The 10,570-nt window shown below is 55.1% G+C and overlaps 1 protein-coding gene across 1 annotated transcript; it reads right to left on the bottom strand.

Annotated features, from left to right (window-relative positions):
• Window positions 1-480: 480 nt before the first annotated feature.
• BATF (basic leucine zipper ATF-like transcription factor) lies at window positions 481-5,981 on the bottom strand. Its single transcript, XM_074582447.1, has 3 exons — window positions 5,719-5,981; window positions 3,811-3,915; window positions 481-1,110 (listed from the first exon to the last, which is right to left on the bottom strand). The coding sequence occupies exons 1-3, from the start codon at window positions 5,782-5,784 to the stop codon at window positions 904-906; spliced, it is 378 nt and encodes a 125-aa protein (XP_074438548.1). The 5' UTR covers window positions 5,785-5,981; the 3' UTR covers window positions 481-903.
• Between the last annotated feature and the right edge of the window lie 4,589 nt (window positions 5,982-10,570).

Raw genomic sequence — 10,570 nt, 5'->3', positions numbered from 1 at the left:
ACGCTGCGATGCTCTTTCCCAGCTGTGCTGCTGGCCAAGCTGAAGGCTCCGCCAGCCCACCAAGCCGCACACACGAGGTGACGTGATATGGCAGTGCAGTTCCACACGTGCAAGGGGAGCATGTGGAGGTCTAGCCATCGGCAGCAGGGAGCTCAGGGGGTCGACGGGGAAGAGACCTGTGATGCTACGATGTGGCATGTCAGACTCATTAGCCAGGTCCAGTCCTGCAGCAAGGAGGGACCCATCACCCCCAGGGTCCCCATCACCCCACAAACCATTGCTCCCCAGCCTGCCCAACCCACACACATGCCCCCCCCCCCCCCGCCTCTAAACGTGGGGCTTCAGCTGCTGGCCCTGCATTAGACACCAGCACACGCAGGGCTGTTCCCTGGACTCCAGGCTCTCCCCTCCTGCTCCCTGCATCCTGTGTCATGCTGGGCCTTAGGAGTGGCTCAGGTCCTATTTTGGAAACAGAGAGTTAAACATTTTCAACTTTTATTTTACAAAAATAAACCAGTTTTGCCCTGGTACTCTGTGGCCCCCAACCTTCCCCTCTGCCCCTGCTCCCATTCCTCGTCCTGGAGCTCTGGCTGTTGCGCGCTGGAGGCTGCCGGTGCCACACACTCCTGCGAGCGTCCCCAGGCAAGCACCAGGGAAGGCGGTTGGTGCTCTTTTGCGAATGCTTCCTCTTCCCAGGATCCAAGCTGGAAACTGCCCGAAGATGCCTCCTGGTGGCTCTGCCATTTCTGCACAGGGAGCAAGTCTTAGGCAAGTCACTCAGAGTACACACTTTGAGAAGGGGTGTCTGTCCGTCCGTCCCTCTCCCTTGGATGGAAAAGTGAGCCCCATGAAATTGCTTCTTGCTGTCGGTGGAGCCCCCAGGCTGCCGTTCCGCTGGCTGGCTCAGTGCTGGAAGCGTGGGGAGCTGATGTGGGGCTGGTGGAAGGAGTGTGTGGCGTACAGCACTTCTGGGGGCGGTGGAGGGGATGTCAGGATGGAGCAGAGCGGTTCGTGGGAGCTCAGCATCGAGGCAAAGTGCTTCATCTCCTCCGTCAGCTGCTTGATCTCCCGGCGCAGGGCAGCGTTCTGCCTCTCCAGGTCTTCGCTCTCCTGAGGAGACAAAACCACAGGGGCTTCCTCAGCGCGGGAGCCGCAGGGATGAGCTGGGGACACGGGGGTGGCTGTCCCGCGCCTCTCTGCCCCGCAGAGTTTCCAGAATGACACGTTTCCGGTAAATTCGGCACACAGAGTCGCTCTTGGGCAAACCCCACTCCCCCAGCCGGCCGGGCCGGGTGCGGGTGCGATGCTGGTGGCCTCAGCCGCTCTCCCCGGCCCCGGCTTACGAGAAGTGACTGTGGCGTGTGCTCCCGCCCAGGCTTTCTCGCTCCCTCTCACGCACAGGCACATCGCCCGGACGCTTCCCGGGCCGCCCGGCCGGGGGGAGGGCACGCTGAATAACCGCCGTCTTTAACCAGAAAACCACCTGCCACAGGAAACCTGTCATTGCCCTGGAAAGAAAAGACTCACTGCTTCCTGCTAGCAGCCGGGGAAACCAGCGGCACGGTGGGGAGGAGGGGGAGACGCTTGAGTCAGAAGAAAAGAGAAACCGAGGCCTCAGAAGAACTGAATTAATACTGTTATTCATGAGAATAACAACAAAGGGGTTAATAACGATGCTCAGCCTTGTCTCAAGGATCCGAGAGCATCGCAGCCTTTGCTACCTCTACTGCTGCCCAAGTGCAATCAGCTCCAGGCTGCAGCATCCCATGGAGCCAGCAGCCTCGGCAGGGCTGAGGAAGGAGGGAGGACGTGGCGGCAGGCTCTGCAAATGCAGCTGAGACAGCTAAAGCGGGACCCAGAGCTCTGAGGCCCTGGAAAGCTGCACCGCCACCTCGCAAGGCAAACCTGTCACCCCTCCGCTTACCCCTCCACTGCCACACTGACTTCTGATGATGCCCGCTCGCCGGGTACAGGTTGAAACGCACCCAGCAGTTACAGTGGCTGTCACAGGAGGAGCTTGAGCATCTCTCAGACGTGACTAAATGCTGTAGAAATCATGTCTGACGTCGAACTCAGGAGCTGACGGGAATCACCCAGGGGCCGGGAGCATCCCTATGACTCATTCCTCTCAAAACACAAGCTACGAAGCCCTGGGGCAGATGGAGCTGCTGGCTCCTTTCCTACCACCATAGCTCAGGATAAGCCATGCTGCTCTCCTGGGCAGAACCACATCAGAGAAGCAAAGTCCCTAATGCAGAGTCAGCCAAAGGCACTCAGGGAATGAACCCAGGAGCAGCGGGGGTCACTGTTCACCAGGAATTGGAAAAACATCAGCAAAAATTCACCATCCATCCTCTACTTGCCTCCCTGTATTTCTCCAGCTGCCTGCCAGGATCCTCTCCGTCTGAACCAAACTGGGAGTAGCCCCCCTTCTCCCGTTCCCATAGGAAGGCAAAGAGTGTGTGCTATCAATGCTCACTGAGCAGCAGTCATCTTGTAAGCAGGTGGTTTGTCATCTGCTCTAAGAAGAGCAGCCCAAATCTTCTTGGCGCAGAGCTACGCAGGATTTTCCAGGGGGAGAATCAGAGCCCACCCACCTCTGGGATTACCCTGTAGAGAGCACTGACCCCAAGGAAAGGGTGTCTCTTCGCTCCTTTCAGGCACAGTCACCCAGAGCCATTGCTGCTGACAGACTTAATGCAATCAGCCTGGAGCCATGTCAGCTCTAGAGAGACCATCAGCGACTAAGAAAAGAATGAAATCTCCGTCTTAAACCCAGCTCTAACCATGGACTGAGAGCAGTATGTAAGGAGGAATGTTCAGGGGCGGCTTCTCAATAATTCTTCCCAAAAATGGGGATCTGGGGGAATATTGAGACCACTAAGTCAAAGGATGTTTTTTCCAACATAGGCCCGATTACCACTTTTCAAAGGGCAGCCAAGCCCAGTGCAGGGATAAAGATGGTCTCTGCCCACTGCAGACTGTGTATTCTACATCCCGCCCGCCAGCGGCCCAAAGCACAGGGGACTGCACTTACCAATGTGCAAAATGCAAAGTAGCCCAGTCCCTGGGCTCCAACACTGACCACACACTCCTGCCCAAACACACACAGCCAGAAGTCACCATCCCTCCTGAAAAGCAGATGCCTAGCTCTTCACAGTGGGAAGAGTCGCAGGGGTGCCCATGGTGCCACAGGAGGAGAGTGGGACAGCAGAGTCAAACCAAAAGAGAAAAAATCCATACTAAACAACAGGAAAAGCCTCCAGGTACTGCACAGCGTTCAGGTGAAGAAAGGGATACAAGTGCTACTGTGGAGACATTTAAAAATATTAGAAAATGATTAACATTTATTTATCTACACTAAGTTGTCCCGTTCAGCTCCACATTGCACCATCATCCATACCAATGAATACAAAGCACTACTGGCTCAGAAAAGCATCCTTGAACACTGTTGCACCGCTGCATAAGTGACGGCATGAAGCACAAACCCAGGGAGAGCCAGCCTGGGTGAGCCTGTACTTCCAAAGAGCCTGCCTTTGACTTTTGAAGAGATTAGGAAAGGAAATTGGTGATGTCAGATTGTGAGATAAAGATGGATTCAAAACTAGCTGCAAAACTAAATGCTTCATTGGCAGTCGTCCTGGGCTGTGTGCTTTCGCTGCGAGCGCTGACTCCTACATCCTGCCCTGGCCTCACTTTTCCTGTCCTGCCTCAACTGAGCATCTCTGCTCCGAGTCCCTAGGGGAAAAGCACATTGTCCCCTATGTGATCCCTCAGCTCCTCAGGACGGGGAAGGGTGTGAGTGCTCACCAAGTGCAGCGTGTCTGCTTTCTGGGTCTGCCTCAGGCGACTCTTCTGGGCAGCGATGCGATTCTTCTCCCTCCTTTGGACTTTCCTCATGTCATCAGAAGAGTCCTAGGGAAACAAGACATGGAAATGACTGGGGCATCCCCTCCCTCTCTCTGCTCCTGCAGGGCAGTAGACGGGAAGGAGACACAGCAGATAACATCACTGAAGCACGGGACGTGGGATACACACCCTCAGCACCAGGATAAAGCCCCAGGGGTGTGTGATGCTTTTGGCATCCCTGTTGCCAGGAGGTGCAAGTTGGATACCCTTAAGCATCCTAACACATCTGGAAAATTACCACTCTCCTTCCACCAAGACACAGGCCTGGGATATGGCTTGAGGGACCAGAGTCCCAGAATGGAGACAATTTGAATTCTTTTTACAGAAAACCTTTCCTTTCCCTGTCTCTCTGCGGGGATACGGCACTGCAGACATTCCAGCTCCTTGGCTCAACCATCTTTCCAGAGATTCAGCCTGTGTTTTCCCCCTTTCACCGCTGTAGGTCCCACTCCCTCTCCATCACCCTTCTCCCTCAGGCTTTATTTGTCGCAGATCCTTACAGTGCAATGTGGCCCTTGCTTTGTTTAACTAGACAGACTTGGAGCTTTTGGTTTTTCCCAGATCTCATTTGCTCCAGCTCTCTGATCTCTGGGCTTGCTCTTTTCTGGAGTCCCTTGGCAGCAATGCCTGCAGTGCTGACTGCAACACTCCCAAGCCCCTTGGTCAGGGGCTCCAGGTCTCCAGGTCTCAAGGCTGCTTCATGCAGCAGCCATTCTCTGCTGAGATCTGGTCCTGCTGCTGCCTTCTGACAGTTGAAACCGTCACACAGACTCTTTCATCTTCTATTTTCATATTGCGCTGTCTCTTTTGTGGACTCTCTAACATTCACACCACTGCTTCTCCACAGGACTACGAAACTCAGCCACAAAAGTTATCTTCCCAGCCCATCAGTCTGTCCACATCCTCTCCCCCCTCCACCCCGCCCAAGATCTGTTCTCTTCTTTGAACTTAACCGTTTTATCCTTGCCTTCAATACCCTGCAAATGTCTCAGATATGGCAGCTCCTACATCCTGCACCAAGTCCGGTCCCTGTTCTTTGGCAACCCCTGTTCTTTATCCCCTTCTCTACCAGGACGCTTCCCCATGCCTGGTTGCGAGCCCAAAATCATCTGCCCTCATCATCCCCAAGATTTCTGAGCCCAGTCTCAGGTACTTGCTGTTGTTGCCAGCCCAAGAGAAATGGCGAATGACACATATAATAAAGCTTAGCCAGAAAAGGCAGTGGAAATACTTCAGACTTGTGTCAGTATCTGCCAGCAAAAGACCTACCATTACGGTACTCTGTTCAACAAACCAAAATCCCTCTGTCTGGCATTACTGAGACAGAAAACCCCTGAGGCTGAACAGAAATGAGAGCAGACCCAAAGTGGCAGGGTTTTTCTGGGTCCTGAGTGCTGCCCGCGGCAGCGGGAAGCAGGCAGGCTGCCCCTGTGCCATCCTGGTCCATGGCGAGGAGCTGCACACTCGGGCTCCTCGCCGGAGCACCAGCTCTCATGCCGAAGCTTCCTGCCTAATCCCTGCCCAGCAGGGCCCACCGTGCCCGGGGATCCCGGCACCCCAGTTGCCCCTGGCACAGCCCCAGGTAACCGGGCCTCCTCTCTCCACCCGTACCCAGCTCGGTGGCCAGGGCTCCTGCCGGGGCTGTCGGCTCAGCCCTGCATCCCTCTCCCCACAGCCATTCCTAGAAAGCCCCGCCATACTGCGCTGTGAAAACACCAGCAGTGGGTGCCAGCCTTCCTCCTGCCCAACCATTGGCCCACCCCGATGGACTCTCCAGCTGGGAGGGCTGGAGAAGGGTCCCCGCTTTACCTGCTTGCTGGGAGGGGGGGACTGGCTGAAGCTGCTGGAGTCGCTGCTGTCGGAGCTGTGGGGCATGGCTCCCGTTTCTGGCTCCCAGGGCCTCTTCAGCTTCCTTTATGCTCTTGGGGTGCCTGCCTTCTGTCTCGCTTCCCTTCCCTCTCCCCTGGCCTCCTCGGTTCCCTGTGAGATGGCCCTGTGGCTTCTTGTCTCTCGCCCGTCCCGCAGGCACGCTGTCCTCTGCGACTTTCTCTGCCTCTCCTCTCAGAGCCTCTGCACCTTCCCTTTAGGTCTTGGCCTCCTGTGGTTTCTCAGAACCTTGGGGATGTAAGCTGAAAGTCACGTGGCCGGAAACTTTAAGGCGAAGAAGAAAAGTTACAGAAGAAGAAAAAAGAAAAAAAAAAAAAAGAAGAAAAAAAAAAAGCACATCTGGGAAAAATGAGCTTCAAAATAGCCTGAAAAACCCCCGAAAAACACCTTCAAGCGGTTGAAAAACAGCAAGATGGGTTTTCTCTGAGACAAACAGCAGAGATGGAAAGGAATAAAAGCCCCGTCTCTGGCTGTGAAACCTGGACCCTCAAAGGAGGGCAGTGCGGAGGAGGTGCTGCCGGGAGCCCCAGAAATTCCAGGGCCACTGCTTGCCGTGCCAGTCCCGTGCGGGCAGGAGGTTGGTCCAGCCCCGGGCAGCCTCTGCCACCCCAGCCCTGCCGGGGAAATTCCCGGGCAGCCACCCACCTCCCCACAACCCACTCACCCCCTCCCACCACCCCCGACACCGTTGACGTGGGTCCCGGGGAGAGGGTGGGGACCCTCAGCAGGTGCCACACAAACACTGTTTGTGCGGATGGCTCCCATGCGTACGGCAAAGCACCGATCCCACCTAAGAAGAAAGGCCTGGGATCGTAGAACGTTTGGACTGGGTTTGGTAGGACTGGTATTTTCTGTAAGGCAAAGCTCTTTAGCTCTTTAAAATGTTCATTTCGTACCTCACCACCGTCTTGTAAGGAGAATATCAACCCTGGCACACAAATTAAAAGTGCTGTAAACATAATGGTCTGTGGACGCCGAAGCTGAACCTGAGACATAATTCTCACTCCACGCCGTGGTATGAGCTTGGCTACACCCCAGGGGATGTGAGACCGTCGTGCAGGGATCCCGACTCCCTGCCTGCTCCCCTCTAGTCCCCTCTCACCACAGCTGACAGTAGAAGACCCGGGGGAGACAGGAGCTTTTTGGCACGTGGGAGGTTGTTTCCTTGCTATTCCCCCTCTGCCAGCACCCAATTTGGGCATGGCCCATGCAGACAGCATAAAGAGAAGCTGCTTTGCATCTCCTTGTTTCTCTCCTGGTCTGTGCTGCGTGGGACTACTTCCATCCTTAGTATGAGCCCAGTAGACTGAAGACATGCAAGCAGCCCCCGGGACGGCAGTGCTTCAGGAGTGCCCTCAGAGTGCCCCATGCTAGTGGCTCTGGAAGTGACAGCGCAGGAGCAGGGAATGCCAAAGCAGGAGCCGTTTCCTTTCTGATCTGCTCATGTTGCCAGAGCCAGTGGGATGAACCAGGGACGGGTGCCAACAGGCTCTCCATCTACAGACAACAGCACACGTCTTCAGAGCAGCTGAGTTCTCGCATATGCTGTGAGAAGCAGATACAGAAACAGGCATGAACTCATCCACAGTAACCTACTCCTATGGCAAACAGCAATTCCCAGTTCCCCCTTACTGGTTTTCGTTGCATATTGGTGTTTCGGTTGAGTTTCTCCTGCCTCAAGCAGGAGCAGCGAGCAAGTCTTGGCAGCAGGGTGTCAGCAAGGGCACTTGAGATGCAGTTTGGGGTTTGCTGCCTTATCACAGCGCAGAAAGCACACGCGCAGAGGAGCACATGCTTGGAGCACAGTGCGGACTTGCGTGGGCATTGCTGGCATTCCCAGCCCTGCTGCTCATGGAGCCAACATGGCCAAAAGCAAGAACCGTGTGGGACTGGCTACAAGCTGGGTGGCTTGGGGAAGTCACCTAGCCTAGCTCCAGTAGCCAAAGTGCTCCATTTTGGCCCATTTCCCTCTTTAGAAATACCCTGTAGCACTGGTGTGCTACCCTTGGACCTATTATTTCAACATTTCTCAGCCTTGAGTGCATATTGAATGCCAGTGTGCTGTAGGGAAATGCTGGGATCCTCCACACTTTCGAACGTTGCTTGCTTGGGATGAGCCACCCCATCTCCTGGCAGTGCAGCCCCCCTGTAACAGGCAGGGCTCCTCTGGCGCGGCCGGCTCTGGGAAGGGAGCAGCCGAAGTGAGACGAGGGGCTGGTGGGGTGTTGTGTTCAGGCCTCCCAAGGCACGGGCTAGAGGCGCAAGCATTGAAGCATCCATTCGCTCGCTGCATCGCTACACTTCCTCTGAACTCGGCAACCCCACGCGCCACTTCCTTTCCAGGAAGCACGTCGCTGGATTCCCGCTCTCCCGAGGAAACCCGCGCTCCTCTGCCGGCAAGCAGCTCTCAGAGACCGCCTGGCCCACCCGGCTTTACAGGCTGCTGTTGCTCCAGGCAGGACAGAGGGAGCTCCTTCCTCACAGAAAAATATCCCTGATCCATTATCAGGCAAATAAGCTGAATTCCCTCCTTTTGTATCTAGCGATGCAGGTGGCTGAAGGGAGGCAACTGGGAAGGCGGAGGGTGCCTTGGCGGGAGCAGGTGCAGGGACGCTGGGTGTCCCAGCAGGAGCTGGACCGTCAGTGCAAAGCTGGCCAGAACACGGCTATGGCAAAGGTTATTCTTTGATCCACAGGAGGAGAGTTTTGAGCTGCACCCTGGTTTGCCCAGAGCTGGGCTTTTATTAACAGCTTGACAGAGAAATCTCAGGAGAGCGCGACATCGCGGGAGAGGGTTTGGACACTTGGTCTTGCCGAGCAGGAGTAAGAGAGCATCCCTCCCTCTTCCCTCCTTGCCCAGACTCCTCACTCTCAAGCTGGCTGCGACGCTAAAGAATAGGAGTGTCACTTAGGAGCAGTGAGTAAGTGTGCTGTCAATGAGACTGTCTCCTGGCGGGATGGCGGGCAGAGCCTTCACAGCTGTCCCCTGGGCTGGGCAGGACTCACGTTACCTCCTCTGAGGCAGGGCCCCGTGCCCCTCCTCTGGGGAGAGCTGTGATCCCCCCACCTAGAGCAGCAGAAACCACCAGTGTGGCTCCACCGGCGTCTGCTCACACTCTCCCAGTGCCGCCCTGGGCATCTGCTGCAGGCACAACATGGGGAGCTGATATCTTGCTGTCCCTCCCCAGGCTCTCCCTCTCCCCTGCTGGAGCCTCAGGAGCCAGCCTCCTAATCTCTGTGCTTGATTTAGGTGACTACATTGACACTGATGAACAACGTCCCCATGCTTTTTCTCTGGGATCACTTAAGTTTCGTGATCTTAATCACAGCAGCTGTGAAATTGCTGTCAGTGGCACTGGACGAACTCAGAAGTGCTAGGTTACTGCCATGCCGTCAGCTTGACAGAGCAAGGATATTTCCAGAGGTTTTTAGGGGAAGGATGGGACCACCCAGTTCTGTGTTGATCCCTTCTGAATAACAGTGGGCACTGCTGAAGGGAGTCCTGTTCTCTCCGGGACAGAGCGGCTGCAGGGACCCTGGAGGCCGGGCTTAGCGTGACCTCGACTGCCGAAGAAATGGTTTGAAAGCAGCGAGATGCAGTTCAGCAAGAACCAAATGCAAATGTGAAGCATAAGCGAGGTGTAGGTAGAAGAACTGGGGAATAACCGACTGGGCAGCAGAATGGGAGGGAAAAAATCTGGGGGTTGTAGAGCAATCGTAAGCCGAAGGTTCGCCAGCAGCGCGGAGGTGTCGCAAAAGGGCCGGGGGGGGGAGGGCTGGGTGGCAGGCAGAGGAGACGACCGCCCAGCGCTGCCTGTGCAGGGCCAGGACACATTCAGAGACCCGGGTCCAGAAGCGGACAAGTCCGGAAGAAAACAATACAAAGGATAAATACAGAGAAAACTTGCGCTAAGAGAAAGGAGTGAAGAAGTTGGGTCCATTAAGCCTAGAAAAGAGAAGTTCTGGGGGCGGGAAGTGGGTGGGGAGGAAGGAGCAGGCCTTGGTATGTTGTAATGGAAAGGGTGGTCAGCTCTTTGCTGTGCAGGGTAAGAAGCAACTGGGTGCCAACTGCAGCAGGAAAGGCTCAGGTCTGAGGTTCAAAGCAAGATGAGGTTAGGAAGACCTCGGGATGGGCATTTCAGGGAAGTTATTCAAGCCCCTTCGTATGAAGTGGCTGGGAACAAACCTCTGTCAGAAAAGGTCCAGGTTGAATCCTGCCTCTCTAGGATGGGTTAGAGCTACATTCCCAGGGTTTAAATAAGGAAAAATTAAAAAACAAGCTACTAAGCTGGGCTCCTCGGAGCCCAGAGAGCACATGGGGCATTTCTTAGCCTTAACTGCAGCCAGTCCCTTTGGCTCCAGAGCCCAGAATGGTCCCTACGTCCCACCTGTGCAGCTTACTCAGCACAGGTGGTTGCTGGAGCTTCCCGCTGCTCCAGCCCTCTCGCCTGCTGCAGGCTCAACAGCAGCAACATTCAAAACTGCGTCTCACCCCCATCCACCTCACCCATCTTGTTTGCATGACCCTTCAGTGCATAGCGCTATTTAAAAAAAATCCAACCTCGAGCAGCTACCGACTTCAGCCTCCTGTAAGCCACCAAGATTGTTTTTGCTTCGCCTGTAGCATTTTATGCAAATGACTTCTTACAATATTTGGACAATCGCAACTATTTTCTTATCATTCCCCCCACGAGTTTGAAGGCTGTTGTGTGGAATTCAGTGCTGATAAGAGATGTTGAGTGAATGGTGGTGTTGAACAAAGTCCTTGCTCTCT

This window comes from Larus michahellis, chromosome 4, assembly GCF_964199755.1.
Source record: "Larus michahellis chromosome 4, bLarMic1.1, whole genome shotgun sequence".
Taxonomy (NCBI): domain Eukaryota; kingdom Metazoa; phylum Chordata; class Aves; order Charadriiformes; family Laridae; genus Larus; species Larus michahellis.
This window is presented reverse-complemented; position numbering and strand designations above follow the sequence as displayed.

What these genes read in the sequence shown, in the direction of transcription:
- BATF (XM_074582447.1), bottom strand. Translation starts at nt 5,784, where the DNA reads ATGCCCCACAGCTCCGACAGCAGCGACTCCAGCAGCTTCAGCCAGTCC. An exon ending in CCCCCCCTCCCAGCAAGCAG is followed by an intron (nt 3,916 to 5,718) that starts GTAAAGCGGGGA and finishes TTGTTTCCCTAG; the next exon opens with GACTCTTCTGATGACATGAG. An exon ending in AAGCAGACACGCTGCACTTG is followed by an intron (nt 1,111 to 3,810) that starts GTGAGCACTCAC and finishes TTGTCTCCTCAG; the next exon opens with GAGAGCGAAGACCTGGAGAG.